Source organism: Macrobrachium nipponense, chromosome 6, assembly GCF_015104395.2.
Source record: "Macrobrachium nipponense isolate FS-2020 chromosome 6, ASM1510439v2, whole genome shotgun sequence".
NCBI lineage: Eukaryota > Metazoa > Arthropoda > Malacostraca > Decapoda > Palaemonidae > Macrobrachium > Macrobrachium nipponense.
This window is the reverse complement of record NC_061108.1, coordinates 123,029,780-123,048,783: the sequence shown is the minus strand read 5'-3', so window position 1 is coordinate 123,048,783 and position 19,004 is coordinate 123,029,780. Positions and strand designations below refer to the sequence as shown.

Sequence of the window (19,004 nt, the reverse complement as noted above, 5' to 3'; positions counted from 1 at the left end):
TACAGTGTTTCCACGAGATGATTGAAATATGATGATGGAAAATACATCGTTTGGTCTACAGCAAAGACTATTGAAATAATTTAACCTACACTGATAAGTACTTTGCAGAGAGAAGAAAGATATATTCAGACTAAAGACACTTCTAATATACCACTTTCTGATATACCATAGTATCTACTATCTAGCATATATATATATATATATATATATATATATAAATATTATATATATATATATATATATATATACACATATATTTGATTTACCTTGCAATGACATATATGCTGCTGCATATAAACTGCAGGTAGGGTGACAATAACACAAATTCAAGAAATTATCATAGAAAAGACAAAATATGGACGACATACCAATATTTACACACTGGAAAATATTACGCAATCTCTTCTTCAGTATCAAGACAAATAGTGGTGTTTCTGTAACAACATTCTCTTTACAAGGTAGAGTCTATTAAGAAAGAGATAAATATGTTTGTTACTTTCTGTATTGTCTTGACAGCATTCCTTCACTCTCACTGGCTAGGCCCATGATTATGGGGTGACCTGTTAATAAATGTGATAAATTGTGAATCTGAAAACTCCCTGGGCTTATTATATCATAGCTTACACAGTGTGATGGTTCTAGATTCTGAGAAAGAATTTTAGCGTATTTTACAAAGGCCTTGGTTAAAGGATACCTAGCCTGAAAGGAATTTGGTTAACAACTACATCAAGGTACATACCTCTGTCTTAAGATAATCGTAAAATCTTTACCTTGAGATACATAAGTCTCTAAAAATTAAGTGAGACTTAAGACTTTTTATGTAAAAGTACCTAAATTTTTAAAGACTTCCTCAAGGATTCCTATAAAGCATTTCAGTCTCTGAAGAATGGTTTTATTGTCTCTCTGTAAGGTTTAAAAGAATCTCATTGCCTACGGGTAGGAATCTGAGGCAACCTGTAAGTAAAGTAAAGTAATGAAGGGTATAAGAGTCTTAGTGAGAACCACTGGTCTCAAACAACAAACAAAAACGGTCATAACCTATCGCTATTTACATATGTACTGTTCAACGCCATGAAACCGTAGTATCTACGACTTGTCCGAACTGAGTTCCACGGAAGCCGTAGTCGAGGCTTCGTTGCTGGCTTCGTATGAGGACTCCTCGAAGACGGCCGAGGGCGAAGTCTTGAAGCTGATGGCATTGGTCGATTTTGTTCTTGGCTTCCCGCTCTGGTTCGAGGGCGACGACTGAAAAGTAATAGAATTTATTTAAACAAATCAAGGCTAGGTCTAGGGTACGCATTCTTCAAAGACATATAATGCTTCTTTCAGTTTAAATTACCCTTCTCATTTTTTCTTATCGATCTTCTTATCATAATTCTTATGGAAAAGATGAACTTATCTGGCAAGTTTCAACAGAAAGATGCGTACTTGGATAAGGGACAAAGAATGAAAATGATAAAACTAAATACACCACATCTAGTTAGTACAAAAAAAACCATTAAAAATGATTATCTGCTGATAGTTAATAAATTAATATTAGTGGTTTGCATTGTCATTCATGTCTGACGTACGTGTAAAAATATATGACTGCAAAATTATATGGCAATATTATAGATCATGGTTCTTTAGTCTTTTTTAGCAACTTCCTGACAAATTTCCGAGCAAATATTCAATAATTGATTGATTTATACCCATGAATAGCGCTACCATTTGCCTAAACTTGTAACAGCAGGAATTAAGTTATTTAAGTTTAGGTACACCGCTTCGGTAACTTAAGTGGAGCGGGAATATTCCTTTACGAAATTATTGATCAATTAATTGTTTTGTTCTAATATCAGATGCCAGTTTTCCTTAATATCTACTATATCATACTAATCTCAATGGGAACCTCAGCATCGTTTGTCCTTAGAAGCAGGTAGAAATCATGTCACAGGTAAGAGCAAGCTGGTTAGGCCTTCGTTATGAGGAGTACACGACAACAACGGTTGTCTCCTTACCCCCCTAATCTGTGAGAAATTTAAGCTTCGCGCCTTCAACAATTCATTCCTGTTGCCGTTTTCATTGCGTTAATTCAATTCCCTATAATTGTCCTATTTGCTCATTCTAAAAGTTGCGAGTGTCTCAATTCTGAATGTCATGTCACAAAACGATGAAACCCACGGTACCCACCTCGGTTCGTTGCTGTTAGTCTCTGATGGTGTCGGAAGTTTTTCATCTACGCATATCGTAGTGCATCTAAAATTCATACTAAATTGAGGGAAATCAAACGCAATATTCAAGAAATACAGTAAATCGAGATGCTCTAGTGGCAAGCAGATCATCTGTTGTTTACGAATTTAATAAGCAAATTATATAGAAGTCAAGGAAACATCGATCTTACTACGTATGTGCTACAATGCATGTAAGGTTAGTCGAGACACAACTTTCTACATTTTAGAGGAGTACATTATTAGCCTTGCACATTGTTTGTTATATTTGACCGTTATTTTGTGGTTACTTATCACTAGCTGTAAAAAATGTTTATACATTTAAATGTTGCATACAGTCGTAGGCGCCTTATTGTGTAGTAGGTGAATGGAAAGTTTGGTTATATTTGCGTCCTGTTAAAATGATACTGCATGTTACTCTTCATAAAAGTCAATAGTATTCACTACTGTTCACATAATTTAACGGATGAAATAGAATTTTTAACAATTGAGAGTGTGATTTATTTACAAAGCATATTTTACACGTTTTCTATATCATCATCACGATATAGAAACATGATCATATCATCATCACTCATCCCCATCTACGCACATTAAGAGCAGAACAGGGAAACAAGACTCATTATAATCGAATAATTTATTTGTCACAGAAAAAAAAGAGTGTATATTCCATTATAATGAAAAATGATAAAAGGCGTTAATTAGGAACTCTATCTAGGGTAGTGGAAATTTGCCTCCACGTCGTGGGATAAGAACGCTACCTCAGCATACCCGATCATAAAGCGCTTGCAAAATTTGTCTCATCGCAACGGAATTTTCTACGTTTTTGAGAACACAGCGTTACATGTATGCCAGAGATGAATGACAGTGGTAACAACTTGAGCCGTATTGTGTGGAAGGAGAATGCACAGAGGGTCGGTGACCTAGACTTAATTAAGCGTTGTATGACTTAGACCAATTTACTTCTTCGTACCGAGGAAAACGTTATTCCAAATACTCTTGATGCACATAGTCTGCATAACATAATTCTCGTGAATAATTATGTCTATATGTACCGATGAAAATTTTACTGCAAACTATTGAAATATATAAAGCAAGGAGGGAGGGCGGGGGAAAAGTTTATCTTACACTTTCACTCACAACATTACTGTCGGCAGATGAGGTTTTTCTCATCTCCAGGGATTTGGCCCGACTGGTTTTCTTTCCTCTGTACCTGAAATAAGAAAGAGTAAACAAATACGAGCTAAAAATACTTTAAACTAGATACACGTAGTCGTGTTTAATGAATTTAAATCCTTTATTGTGACCTTTATCATAACATAGGGAACTGAGACAAAAATAAACTCAATAAATGCATGGTGTTGACAGACTTCTCTTTAGTCTCAGAAGTTTAATCGTCTCATTAACTTCCCTGATTTTACTTTAGAGTCAAGAAGTTCTGGAATCAGTCCAGGAAACATTACCTGGAACGAGCTTTTCTGGAAGCAGATTCGTCGTAAGAGTCGAGAGCCTCCTGGTCTAATCTAGGAAGCGAATGGACTCCGGCGGTCTTCCTGATAGGACCTTTTCTTGGGTCTAGGATACGCTGGGAAGGGCGGATGCCTGATTGACCGCTGCGACAAACGAATAATTGTAAATAATTATATATATATATATATATATATATATATATATATATATATATATATACATATATATATATATATATATATATATAATATATATATATAGGCATGTAAACAGGAATATTTACGCTCTTTTGCAAGGAAACTCTGCGACCCACGTTTCTCTACAGAAATTAGTCGTATATGTGTTGTCTGATGCTGATTTTTTCTTTTTTTATATAATCTTTAAGGACCTTATGGTCGACGAAAGTTGCGTCCCCCTTTGTGTAAATATGTTGTTATCTAAGTCTTTTCAGTACTATTAACATGCCTGTTTGTAGCTTGCTGTCGAAAGTTCCACCAATGCAAATTTAAAACCTGTCAACAATAATTTGGAACTGGACATTGTGATCGTACATTCCTTAATGTATAAATATATCTGTGGTTTTTCTTACAGAAGTGTGCTATAATTAATCCTACCATTATACTTAAACCTTGTCTGATAAGATTGTCATTTATTTAAGGTCACACTGCATTTCAAAATACAGCAGACATTATGTTAGTAATATAATGTTTTATACTTACATATAAGTTTAGAATTTAATTACTGTTCATATAAGCTTTTATGGTACTATTTTTGAAAGTCGGATGAAGAAATTTAGACATGGCAAAAAATAAAATGTATAAAATATTAATTATTGGTTGCAAATTATAAACAGTGATTGAAAGGTACATTTATTTAAAAAAAAAAAACTCCAAAATTACTTTTTAAAGTTCTACCTTCTACAAACACCATGCGAGCAATCTGGTCACTGATTTAGAATTATAATTTAATAAGAATGACTATTGTTATCAAGTAGTTTAATCAGAACACCGGTTCACACCTCCAGACTTTCTCACGTCTGGGTTGAAGGGTTTGTCTTGAAACGAGAAGTGGAAATCTGAGGGCGGGTCAAAGCTGAGGACCCTGAAGTATGCGCTAGGCAGGAGAAAACGGACTAAACAGAAAACGGAAAAGCGCTGCAGCTGGTGGCCTAAGGGACGCTGCCAAGAGGTGTTAGTACAACTTACGTTACGGTAAGGTTTTATGGCGCACTGTAAGTAGTACCCCCTTCAGCTTGCCCCAGCAGCAGCAGTAGAAAAAGAAAGAGGCAGGGCAAGAAAGAGGAGCAGTAGAAGAAGCAAAGAAGATGCAGAGGTTGAAGAGCAAAGAGAATTGCTTTCGTCATGCAAAATGAAGCCACGGAGGTAACACGTTCTATACCATTTACCTCTCAAAAGGATCCACACCAAGGAATGATCTGGTAAAGGGGGAAGACAAATACCTACGTTTTAAAAGGATGAAAGTTGAGATTATCCTTCAGAAATTTAAAGCCCTACCGTGTCGTTGTAGAGTAAAAGTAAAATGATAATAATAGAGAATTCACAGGTTTGTTTTTGTTTTTAAGGCAAACGAAGAAGGGAAAATTAGCCAAGAAGTATGAAAATGTTTCACAGAAACAATTGAAGCATTTGTTAACTTTTTTTATTTAGAGACAGGAAAAAATTATTCAATCAAGTCTAAAATAAAAGACGTTCTAGTTTCAGTCCTTCTTGAGAAATGATGTCCAAAGCACGCGTTATGTGGACTAATAAAGATATGAAAATTATTCACAAATAAGCAAAAATTTTGAAATTTCAGACTATAAACAAAATTGAAAATTGCATTTATTTCAGGTCCCCAAACTGTTATTGCTCAAACATAACAACTAAGTTTTGCTTGTAAACCCTCTTGTATTATACGAGCTTGGGAAAAAAAGGAGGACGATTTCTAACGAGAAAGGAGTATTGCAGTATTTTACATATTTGCGAGGACGAAAGCGAGCTGAATTAATCGTGACCACACATACTGACAGAAGGATTGATTCGTCACAATAAAACTCGAGGAGTAATCAGAGTGAGATCAAATCTGTGTTTCTTGTTGAAATTGACTTTAATTCGGCTTCTGAATTATGTCACCACCGATTCCTCGACTTCGTTCTATACTTGAGACTTCTCTGTCCCCCACAGATTGTGTAGAAGTATAGCAAACATTTTTATTCCAGTCATAAGTCTAAAAGAAACAGCAGTTAATTATCTCATTAGAGACGCAAGAACGACGAATTTCTTTCCATTTTTCTTCACGGTCTAATGTCAGTTTACTGGCCCACCATTCTACGCTTCTCAGACGCCTGTCGGTCTGTCTGCCTCTCATGTCTGTGTTCGTGGCGAAGCAGAACCACATTGCCTGTCATCATATATACTGCGAGGAATAATCACTTATAATACTACCTCCTTATCAAGCCGCATCGATTCTTCCTTCCGAGAAGCCAAAGCAGGGCTTCCTCCTGGCAAATTATCACTTGGATCAAAGAGGGACGTTGCACACAAAAAGAAAATATCCCATTTAATCATCTCATCGCGTCATACCTCATTTTTATCGTCAGATTAGTTGTCTGTGGACACGGAAGAGTGTCACTTGAGCACGAACTCACAACACACGAGGAAAATGAGGATTAAATTTGTTTATATGAGTTTGTATATATATATATATATGACGGTAAAAGTGTCTGTAACAACAGAATTCCATCTAATAAAAGGAGCCCATAAAAACACCAAAATGTAGAGAGAAAAGTACTATATTTCAGAGACTGCTGTCTCTCTCTTCAGGTATATACCTGAAGAGAGAGACAGCAGTTCTCTGAAATATAGTACTTTTCTCTCTACAGTTTTGGTGTTTTTATGGGCTCCTTTTATTAGATATATATATATATATATATATATATATATATATATATATATATATATATGTGTGTGTGTGTGTGTGTGTGTGTGTGTGTATCTCAATTTCAATGTATGTGGTATGTTGTTACGTGAAGAGAGGGAGACTACTCAAATCACAGGCGTCCATCTTTTAAGATTTATTCTACTCTTCTGGCTTGCAAACATGTACATGGTACACAGTGGTGGATCATTACAAAAGTATTGTTCCTTAGTAACAGGAACAGTAATATTTCAATACATACACACACACATTATATATATATATATATATATATATATATATATATATATATATATATATATATGTGTGTGTGTGTGTGTGTGTGTGTGTGTGAGAGAGAGAGAGAGTTTGTCGGCTGTTTGTGTACCAAGGAAAAGAAAGTCAGTGACCAGGTGGCGAATAATTTCATTTAACGCCACCGGGACAGGTAACGTAGTGCCCTTATCTAGCCCAGACCCAAACGAACCTAGGAAAAGAATGAAGGAAGAGGAAAATTTTATGTTCATGTATTTTGTACTAGACATGTAGCTAAGCATATTGATACACGCAATGAACATAAGTTCACGCGGAAGAAGGGTGGCGCCTTAAAAATCAGCTATATCTACTATATATATATATATATATATATAATATATATATATATATATATATATATATATATATATATATATATATATAATATATATATATATAAAGGGGTGTAACTGACGGTTAAATTAGGGATTTGAATTGAATTTCATCTTTATATACTGCTTGAGAACCGAAGTTCAGTTTTTTTTATATTAATTGTGGGTTGCATTATTTTTATGGAATTGAAAGGTATAAATGAGAACGAGGCAAATGACAGAAATCGATGGAGACGACTCATTCGCAATGGCGACCCCATATAAAAAATGGATTTACGCTAGGAAGAAGAAGTGGGTTTGCATTATTCCAAATATATCAGCTGATGTCATATATATTATTAAATACTATAATATATATAATTAATTATATATATATATATATATAATATATATATATATGATATATTAATATATGTATAATATATATATATATATATATATCTATATATATATATCTTACGTAAGTATATACTTACATTAATAAAAAAAAAACATATACATTCACAAACAAACATTCTATTTGCACACTCATTAGCAAACATTCAAACACCAATGACATAAAAAAGAAAAACGCACAGAAAGACACACATTCCAAAACTGTCAACTCACCTCCATTTCAGACCTCCTGGAGAAGTGACGGGAGTGCCTCCTCCGAGGCCGCGGTCCTGGTGAAGACTTCTTTGCCTCCAGAGGTGCTCCAAGGACCTGTTCACTATGGAGAGGTCGCCGCTGTAGGCTTTGATGAGCTCCTTCAGGTGATAATACTCCTGTGTTGGGACATCTCGTTGGTTAAGTTAGGTTAGGGGAGGGAACTTATTGGTTTAGATTCAGACATGTCAAAATGACGATTAGAGTGGGTCTATGGAACCGTACATAGTACTATATACTTCTAATCTGCTGCGCGGATAAACTGAAAGTTGAATACGTGGGTTTTTATGTTCATTTAAGATGAGCGTTTTGCCTTAGTTTTTGGTAGTATTTGTCTTTTTAATGGCGAGTAAAGTAGGCATATATTTAAGTCATTATTGAAGTATATGGCGATTTGCCAATAAAGTAATTAATAGGTTTTCTGTTCTCTGACGTAAACACAAGGCCGATGCTCCTCAATAAATAAGGTCGCGCCTCTTTAGATAGATAAATCATTTTTTCATTTCAACTATACGAAACATTATTGAGCCATATGTTAGTACCATCTTGTTGCCACGGGTTATATCACTATCCTAGTGATCTACTTGGACAAGAATTAAGAGAAGGGAGGCTGGAGAAGAGTGGAGATTTATGGAAGACAAAGCACAAGAAAGACATGAGAGGGACGGAATTTCAGAGTTGCCCTTTGCATCATTACCTTTGACTGGTTATCCAGGAGCCAGCTCTTGTTCCTCAAATCTCCATAGAGGTTGTTCCTCTCCCTCTCCAAGGTTTTGACCAGACGAAGCAGCTCGAACTGTGGACAAGAAAAACGTAGCCGATGAAAAAGTAAATGCAAACGTACAAAAAGTTATTCTTATAGAACATTTCCAAAATTCCTAGCACTTCTCAGCAAGCCTCTTAGGAGTAAATTAATGTTGAGTGAAATTGGGTACATCAGTAACGACAAATAAGTCAGCATATATAGATAACCAAAATATCTGTAAAGATGAGTAAATAGATTATCTGACTATAATCTTGTTGAATTAAAAGAGATATGATTAAAGGGCTCTTCATTTTCCTGACCAATTAGTTTAATCTGTATACACACACACACACACACACACACACATATATATATATATATATATATATATACATAATATATATTAATATATAAGATATATATATATATATAAATATTATAATGCGTGTAACTCAAAAAGCATCTACAACTAAAGCCTAGTTTTCCCTGTATTTTGATATATTCCTGAGTAATCGTAATAATGTTAAGTATTCGCGTATAACTTTTCATTGCTCTTCTGTTCATTCCTATTTCCTACTATGGGATTTTTTTTTTGTTTAGTTCTAAAATACATTCAGAAACCTACAGTATAATTGTATGAAAACAATGTGCTAAAGTTACCAACCTCCGTGTAGTCGTTCAGATCTTGGTCGTAGGCGAATTCTTGGCCTGTTGTGAAGAAACAACAAAATTAGAACTAAAATGCGAAAGAAAACTTAGATGTTATGGAAATGTGTAAGTGCATATGTAAGTTTTCAAGTTCAGTCTGCAAATATCTCCATCAGATTCTGGAAGAATATTTTGTGTGCGATATGGGGCTTAATACGCAGAAAATGGGCATCAGATGGACAGCATAAATGGTAAAGAAATCGAAGGTTTTAGACCTAACTAGAACCTTGGAGAAGAAGCAAAGCAATGAATGTACAGGAAAGTAAGATTAGTAAGTTTTGCGACCTATGAAGAATGTACTTGGAATGAATTGCTTTCAATTTCAACTTTACATAATTTTATTGACTTTAAAAAACGCGAAACAGATCATCAAAAATTGTTTTGGTCATGCATGTCCAGAATTCTCGTCAATCCCTAGACGCATATTTTAACGATCAAGTCTAGTAGTATCAAGCATTTGCCGTTATTCTAGTTTTATTTAAATGCCCGCTCCCACAGACTGAATGGTCATATGTGAGAAGAAAAAACTCATTTAAAATGAGTTATGCCAATCTTTTGGCATTTTGACTATCGCCACCCGCTCTCTACCACTGACTGCCTTCAATAAACTTGGGCTTCAGGATGCAAGGAAAGTAGGCCGTGTGACAACGACTATATATAACACAACAAGGAAGACATTCACCTTGTCATCTTTTCGCAGTTTTTAATAGAAATAGCGACCGAGTAAGTCTACTTTTCCGGGAAGGACTTTTCGACATGGCTTAAAAGTCAGTATTTTAGGGAATATAATGAAGTTCGTGATTTTTGTCTGTGAAAGTGGTGCATCTGATGAATAATATAACAGCCTGCATTGCAACGCTTACTAGATGTACCTAAATAAATTGCTCTCATACCTTTTAAAGAACGTCGTCTATACCCCCACCCCCGACCATATCCCCAACAACCAACGAACGGATTATAGGAATGCAGGCAGCGTGCTCGCGTGCACATTGCCGCGTTCTTTACAATCTCCTTTGTGAGTCACATGGGAGGTGGGGAGGAAGGTGCGTCGAAACATTCTCAGAGACAGTTCTTAAAACTGCCCTGACTCCCTGGGGCGCGTTGTTGCATGATTCGATGATTTCGTTTTATCTGAGCGTGTTTCTTCATTTCATTTCGCAAAAGCCAACAGTTGGAATGTAGAGAAAATATACGCTGGCAACAGTACATAATTTTTAGACTCATCGTTTTATATTTCAAGTTTACATTTTTTTTTTTATTTACTAACATTTTGCTTTTAGGGATGATTTTAGAATTTAAAAGGAATATAACGTGTGTAAGCAAAGCGCTTTCAGATGCTGATTTGATCTAACAAAAATAGTTCGGGTGTTTTTTCTTTTTCCGCCCATTTTCTTTCAAAGGAAATAAAGTTTATTGGAAATAACAAGGAACTAGATTTCAAACTTTTTTCAGCTGATTTATTTAATATGATCTAATTGTTCGCAATGAACAGAACTGACAGTTGTCAACGTGTCTGTTTTTGTCACTAATCACCTAATGGCCCATAAACTATCCTACTCCTGACGTGACAGGTTGATTGTCAGGTTGCGGTGTTTGTGTGTATGTCTGTGCGTGTGAATCTGAAACACGAATGTGCGTGCTTGCGTGCCAGCATAACCAACTGAGGAAGAAGGGGGTTGCTACCAACACACATTATAAACCATCCCCTCACGGCTCTTTACTCTCGAGGGTATGAATACACCGGAGGCAATCATTGCCATTTTGGAATGTGTACATTACGTGAGTATCTGTCTTTACGTGTTTGTTAAGAGAGAATGAAAATAAAATGAACCACTGTGGTTGATTTTTATCCAATGCGATAATACTTATCAGCAGCGATAATATTTATCTAAAATACGACTCGGTAGCTATAACTCTCTGACGTCACGCATGCGTTATCGAGCTGGAATTTCGGGTTGGTTAAGCAGCCATATTTCAGGAAACCACGTTAAAGTTGTAATTCTTCGAGGCGTAACTGGAAGAAATTATAACCGTAAAATATACAAACAGGTCTTGGGTATTCTTACTCCCTTTGTCGTGACTTACTAAAAATAGAATATTGACTAAGCTCACAATTGGAGTTAGCCTAAGAATGGTAGTGTGTCAACGTAAACCCATTAAACCGTCGCGTGATTGGAGTAATTCCTGTTATCGGAGGCTTATTCTTTAAGAGCATTGAATAACTGGGGTTGATTAATGCATACGCGCGTGCATATACACGTATATACTTGTATACATGCGAGGCAGATGGAGACAATTTGTGATGGCCAATTAAAGGTGAAATTAGGCTAGACTAATATTAAAGAATGCCCAAATACACACACACACACACACACACACACACACACACACACACACATATATATATATATAATATATATATATATATATATATATATATATATATATATTTTATTATCAGAAAAATAGATATAAAACACATTTAAAATTAATACACTTTAAGTAGGCATTGTAGGATTCTTCTCCATTTTCCAGTTCCTACAACTATTTTTTTTAATTGCAGTTAAATTAAGTCTTTTTATAAGGTTTGCTTCACTCTTTTTGTTCATATTTAATATTTTTTCTCCTGATCTGGGTTACCTGAGGGGAAAGAACTTCCGGGCGGCTTTATAATCGCATGAAAAGTAAGTTCTATACATGAGGTTGAAACAGAGACGGCTGCCAGTTTATACTGAAGGTTGTTGTGTAGTACCATGTAAATTTTCCAAGCCACCAATGTACCTATAGTAGATTCACATCAACCGTGCATTGGATGTCTAGGCCCGTCTCTTATGGTGCTCCTGATTGGCTGTTGATAAGCTAATCACAGGGCTGGAAACTCGGTCTCTCTCGAGAGTTCACTTATGTTCCACTGCTCATGAGGGATACGTCTTTTAAAATTATCCCTCTCGAGAGAGACAGAGATTCCAGCCCTGTGATTGGTTTATCAACAGCCAATCAGGAGCGTCGTAAGGGACGGGCATAGACATCAAATGCACGGTTGATGTGAATCTACTATAACCAAATTGTATCCTAGCCATGGGATGATTGGGGATTAAGCTGTCAAAGCCACATTGATAGCGTTATTAATGATACCTAACCTAAGTCAGTTAGTGTGCCCCAATAGGAGATTTGTTCCCTTGCCTCAAAACCCACACAAAAAACTAATGTAACCTAACAAAGAGTGCTGTTGTCTGGCCAGAGAGAAGTATGCCTGATTATTATTGCCGTAAGGGTAAATTATTGTTTGAGAGAGAGAGAGAGAGACAGAGAGAGAGAATAACATTTCTGATATAACAGTAAATTACATCTTCGTGCAGATCTTTTTACATAATTCTGTTCTAGGATAATATGAGTTTATTCTATAAAAAAAAATCAGCCACTTCCTATTTCATTTAGGTACCAAAAAAAAATTTGTGAAATGTTGGCTTTTTTTTTGGCCAAAAAAACTCGCGCTCTTTTTCTCTTTTCAGATTTTGACCTCTATGGGTCCGACACCTTTTCTGGCAGTCACATATTGTAAATAATAGTTTTAGGAAGGATTCCCTCAATTTTTGTGTGTATATAGCATATTTTGTATTTTTTGTAAAAATGTTTGTAAATTTTTTATATATGTACTTATTTTTTAAAATATATTTGTAATAAATATTTAATTTGTAGATGGGTATGATTTATCTTCCCAGTAGTGTTCGGCAATGGTGAAATTGATTTTAGAAATTAAAATGTACAGCATAGCTACAGTTTTTGAATTTTCACAAATTTTTCTAGGCGCTCGGGTCGAGCTCAACCCCACAAACCTTTAAAGGGGCACCAAAATAGTGAAACCTATCCAGGGTTAACCTGTCCTAGGAAACTGCGGTCTAACTATAGTCCATTCACATAAGGTAGATTCTTGTGGCTACAAGACGTTTGTTTGGCGGCCTCTGATTGGCTGGTACCGGGAGGCAGACTGCTCGCTCAGTGGGTCATATTTTCGTTTGTAGCTCAGAAAACTAGCATTATGTTTACATTTCTTCATTTATCTCACGTTTTACAAAAGGTAGGAAAGTTTCGGTCATACCAAAGGCTTCGGTATTAAATGTACAATTAATTAATCTTTTCCTGAAATCAATAAGTTAAAATACAAAGGAATTACAACGAGCAGAAGTGAAGAGAGAAACATTTCATTCTTTATACCTGTTTTTATTTATCGTCGGATTTTGCATAATTCATGAGATCAAGATAAAATTAAATCTTGTGTTTTTAAATAATAAAATCACCCTGAATACGCTGGTGCTTTCAGATTTTAGGTGCGTGTAATATGTAAAGAGAAAATGAAGAATATGTCTAATTATGTTGCATCCGTACTTGACTCGGTTGACAGTAGTGCCGAGAGACGATATGAGAAGTTTGCAGTTTCGAGGATATGTATTTACCGAATTATTATGTCATTACATTTTCTGTAAATAAATGCATAGATTTCCCATTATGATTTTCGAACATTTTTACTCAAATATCATATATGTCCGTATTTCTGGACATATCTGATAAAAAAAGTAAATAATTAGATGGATGCATCTGGATGTTGGCTTCAATTTAGTCTAGGTGAGAAATGTGCATGCTTCATGAGGCTCACTGATAAGTAACAGAACTTGTTTCTCTGACCAATAACATCAAAAGCTTATGGTTTTCATATGTTCCCTCAATAAACAAAAGTACATCTGTTTATTTCTTACCATAAAATTTGTTGACGATGTAACGAATATAATATTCTGTCTTTTTCAGAATTGCTTGAGTTACTCTTACACCAGAATGTTTATCTCCTTTATATACATGTTACACTTGACAACATGTATACAACAATGTTTAGGAAAAATTTGCTTAGTTTTCTCCTGAGGTAGTTCATTATTCTTGAATCATTTAATTCATACCTGAGTTAGAATAGCTCCCGTAACAGTTCCCACACCCCTGCATCATTGTATATATATATATATAGTACATGTAGGATAATGAGACTAATCAGAAGACTGTTATATCTTCATCTTTTTAAACAAAAAGAATGGAAATTCATGCAGTTATATAATGTCATAAACACAAAGAAAGTCATACACAGTAGGCTCACATTGGTATGTCATTAGGCTATCGATATGAACAAAAAGAAATTAATATCTTACAAATTCTGGTGTAAAAGTAGCTAAAGCAATTCTGAAAAAGACAGAATATTATATTCGTTACATCGTCAACTAATTTTATGGTAAGAAATAAACAGATGTACTTTTGTTTATTGAGGGAACATATGAAAACCATAAGCTTTTGATGTTATTGGTCAGAGAAACAAGTTCTGTTACTTATCAGTGAGCCTCATGAAGCATGCACATTTCTCACCAAGACTAAATTGAAGCCAACACCCAGATGCATCCATCTGATTATTTACTTCTTTTATCAGTTATGCCCAGAAATACGGACATATATGATATTTGAGTAAAAATGTTCGAAAGTCATAATGGGAAATCTATGCATTTATTTACAGAAAATGTAATGACATAATAATTCGGTAAATACATATTCTCGAAACTGCAAACTTCTCATATCGCCAATTGACAACTGCCAACGCGTCAACGGCTCTAGCTAAGAGGTATCTTGCGTCTCTCGGCACTACTGTCAACCGAGTCAAGTACGGATGCAACATAATTAGACATATTCTTCATTTTCCCTTTACATATTACACTCATCTAAAATCTGAAAGCACCAGCGTATTCAGGGTGATTTTATTGTTTAAAAACACAAGATTTTATTTTATCTTGATCTCATGAATTATGCAAAATCCGACGATATTTAATAAAAAAACAGGTATAAAGAATGAAATGCTTCTCCCTTCACTTCTACTCGTTGTAATTCCTTTGTATTTTAACTTATTGATTTCAGGAAAAGATTAATTAATTGTACATTTAATACCGAATCCTTTGGTATGACCAAAACTTTCCTATCTTTTGTAAAACGTGAGATAAATGAAGAAATGTAAACATAATGCTAGTTTTCTAAGCTACAAACGAAAATATGACCCACTGAGCGAGCAGTCTGCCTCCCGGTGCCAGCCAATCAGAGGCCGCCAAACAAACGTCTCGTAGGCACAAGAATCTACCTTATGTGAATGGACTATAAATGGCTTCGATTCCACTTTTATATATATATATATATATAATCTATATATATATATAATATATATATATATATATATATATATACACATATACATAGTACACACATATACATTACACACACACACCTACACACTATATATATATATATATATACATTATATATATATATGATATATATCATATATTATTATATATATATATATATATATATATATATCATGTCAACAAATTAGCAAATCCCATTATTTTTCAAGACAATATTATACCACTTTGATATATCTATATATATATATATATATATATATATATATATATATGATATACTAGATATATGTATATATTATATATATATATATATATTATGTATGTATATACATGTATATTGTATATATAAATCAAAGTGGTATATTATTGCCTCGAAAAATGGTTGGTTCGCTAATGTGGACATGATCTTATATAAATATATATAATCTGTAATTTTCTGTTGATTTCGTACTCTTTAATTTTCTTGGCGATAAAATCATTGCAAATATTTATACAGACGAATGTTGTTAAAAAAAATAACCCTGTTCATGTGCTGGCATTTTATACATAGGCCTACATATTTCATGCATAGATGATTACATGCAGAGAAGGGGGGGGGGGGGGAGGAGCATCCTTAAATGATGTAGACAGTGCATTTGGCGTGCAACATTCATCATTTACTTTCTGGAAAATAGCAAGAATATTTTTGAAGTGTAATAAATGCTTTAGACAGTCAAGTAATAAATGTATATAGATCAATATGCATGCAGACACTCGAGAGTACATCACAGAAAGCCATTCATAATATTTAGGGCAGCACTCATTTCATATTGCCAAATCTGGAAACAAAGTTTAACTGCGAATAATGAAAACAATATTAACTTATAGATTACATTAGCGTAAACCCTTTTGTCGAGTTCATAGCCAAAATCACATACAATTAATTTAGTTGTAGACTGTGTCCGGCTTACATCAAATTCAAATCTGGTCGATCATCTGTGAAAGTAAGACAGTGATGACGTCATAACTAAGTCATTACTGCGAACAATTCAAAAAGGGGATTACGCCATGAATCAGTGTTGCCAACCGCAGTGTAATTGCCCTACACGTAGGGTAATTTGACCAAATATTTTAGACCTTAGGGCAATATTTTTAAGTGCATGGTAATTGTAACAATGCCTGTATTGATCAGCAGCTGTATCAGTATTATTTCTTATTATCACAACCTCAGAATGTTAGGTAATTTCCAGTTATATAGGGTAATTTCTTGTCTTCTGTAGGGTGCATAGGGTTAGAGGGGTTGGCATCACTGCCATGAATCAGTGAATGTGGGAGACGACAAAGAAGCAACAGCAACCAGGTGAGCGAAACCAACTCACATAGAGTCGTAAGACTGTACTTCATCCTCTGGTAGGCTATATGAAAACATATGAAAACAAGAGAGGAAGTTAGTGAAAACAACGGTGCTGTAGGAATCTACAGTATTGGCTATTCTACAGTTGCTCGAGAGTGAGTGCTTGATAAGAATTTCAGGTTAAAATGTATAAAGAATTTGTATAATATTATTGTGGTTTTCGATAGGTTTTTCAGAAAATTAACTATTATCTACTGCTACATAGGTTGGGTGGTTGATAAATATAAGTTTTATGCGAAGGATGTTTGTGCTGAAGAGTATTTTGTTGTTAAATATTGAAAAAACCCATCATTTTATGGTAGTTATCATCTTACAGAAAGGAAAACTAATATGCAAAATGGAGAGAGAGAGAGAGATAATAAACATGCACCATTATAATGAGTCACCTACTTAACAATACAAATTAATGGCGTTATCAGTATCTTACTTAGAAACTCTATAAATGAGCGCTGGATATGACACAATGCTGAACAGTTTTTGAAAATCTTTGATAACATTAAAGTGATTGTTTCCCAAGTGTTATAATTCAACAAGACCACACAGTCGCACATTGGAAGATCACACCCTTGTTATCTCCTTAAAAGTGAAGGGCGGGGTGGCTAAATTAGAGTAAGACAATTGAAGAGGTTGGATAGCCAAGGTGGAAGAGACCAAGGAAAACAAATGAGAAATAAAAGGCTGAAAATAATGCCAACTTCGCATCGCTACAGGTCACCACGGTCTAGGTATATACCTAGACCGTGCAGATCACAACTACATGTGACCCAATCGTTTCAAGTATCAGTAGGATACAATAAAGTTCCAATGGAAAATGTAATTAGAACAGGGAAGTTATTTGATGACTAGCTTGAATAAAATGACAAAGTGACGGATTTGTGATAAATGTGCACAATTTTTAATGGTTGTTGGCTTGAATCATTCTTCAATCAGAGACGTGTAATGGTCACATCTGCAATCGCCGATCTCAGGTCAAGGATGGGTATTTAACGAGCTGATTTTGTCATTATGGAACCATTAACCCCTTTTCCAGCACGGATGGCCAAGGCCTCTCAACGAGAGTCCATATTCAAACATCATTTGGAACTTTTCGAAATTGTTTAAATCTATTAAACTGATCATGAATGTTTTAACTCGTTCTTCAACTGTAAATTTTGCCGTCAAATGAAGTGATGTTTCGCCTCTGAGCAAAATTACCAAAGAAATACAGGAATTAGTGCTCTAAGTAGCAGTAAAAAAAAATCAACTTTGCCTCTATAGATGCATTTCGTAATGTGAAAAACTCTAAAGACTTGAGCTTTGTTTATGTCTAATACTGATTATGTAAAATTAGACCTTCAACGAACTAGCAGCGCAAGTTGTCGGCTGTACATACCAAAAGACGTACAATCTCTGACTTCGCAGTGAAATAAATCTTGTTATAAACGTTTAACCGACTTTTTGATTGTGAGCTGTATGACGTCACAACAGGCAGGTAGGAAATAAAGTTGACTATATTCCCAGAACTGGAAATTTTGCCATAAGAATGCAAATATAGGCTGGGTCTAACATCAGTCACTGATATTTTGCAGATATTAACCACTGTCTGCAGAGCTTCTACATGATGCAGACCATGAATTGTTTGAGATCTGGATGCATGTGACGGTTTTTGCATGCTCTGAAGAGATGTACTGAAGATGTGGACAACACTTGGGTCGACGTATCTAGTATGTACTTAAACAAGTAGACCAAAGTTTTCTATGAAGAATTTCAAATTAAAGTAAATGAATTTGTATTTCTCTGAAGAATATAAACCTAAGAGTCTGGAGGTAAAGTTCTATAAAGAATTGTTTCAAGATTCAAGGTATGTAGTTCAATGGAGAATGTTGGCCTATGATTCTAATGGGAAACCAAGATGCAAAGACGATGCATTGTTACATGGAACAATTTAAGGCTTTTCAGAATAAAGAGACGGAGAGAGATTGTCAGTGGTAGATTTCAAGGATTGAAAATATGATTAAAACGTGTAAGGACTTCACGAAGAAAACTGGAGTGAATCGGTTAACTAGA

At 34.9% G+C, this 19,004-nt stretch overlaps 1 protein-coding gene across 8 annotated transcripts in view; it reads right to left on the bottom strand.

The window, feature by feature from the left end:
• Positions 1-228: 228 nt before the first annotated feature.
• LOC135216097 (uncharacterized) overlaps positions 229-19,004 on the bottom strand; it is a 32,742-nt gene continuing 13,966 nt past the window's right edge. For 5 of the 8 annotated variants that reach the window (XM_064251117.1, XM_064251125.1, XM_064251119.1 and 2 more), the window contains 8 exons: positions 16,924-16,959; positions 9,298-9,341; positions 8,586-8,684; positions 7,850-8,007; positions 5,083-5,112; positions 3,671-3,820; positions 3,336-3,420; positions 229-1,245 (listed from right to left, as the gene is read on the bottom strand). In XM_064251117.1, coding sequence (XP_064107187.1) covers positions 1,087-1,245; positions 3,336-3,420; positions 3,671-3,820; positions 5,083-5,112; positions 7,850-8,007; positions 8,586-8,684; positions 9,298-9,341; positions 16,924-16,959 — 761 coding nt within the window. In that variant the 3' untranslated portion in view covers positions 229-1,086. The remainder of the gene's footprint in view (positions 1,246-3,335; positions 3,421-3,670; positions 3,821-5,082; positions 5,113-7,849; positions 8,008-8,585; positions 8,685-9,297; positions 9,342-16,923; positions 16,960-19,004) is intronic. The other 3 variants (XM_064251121.1, XM_064251122.1, XM_064251123.1) reach the window with 3 other exon arrangements.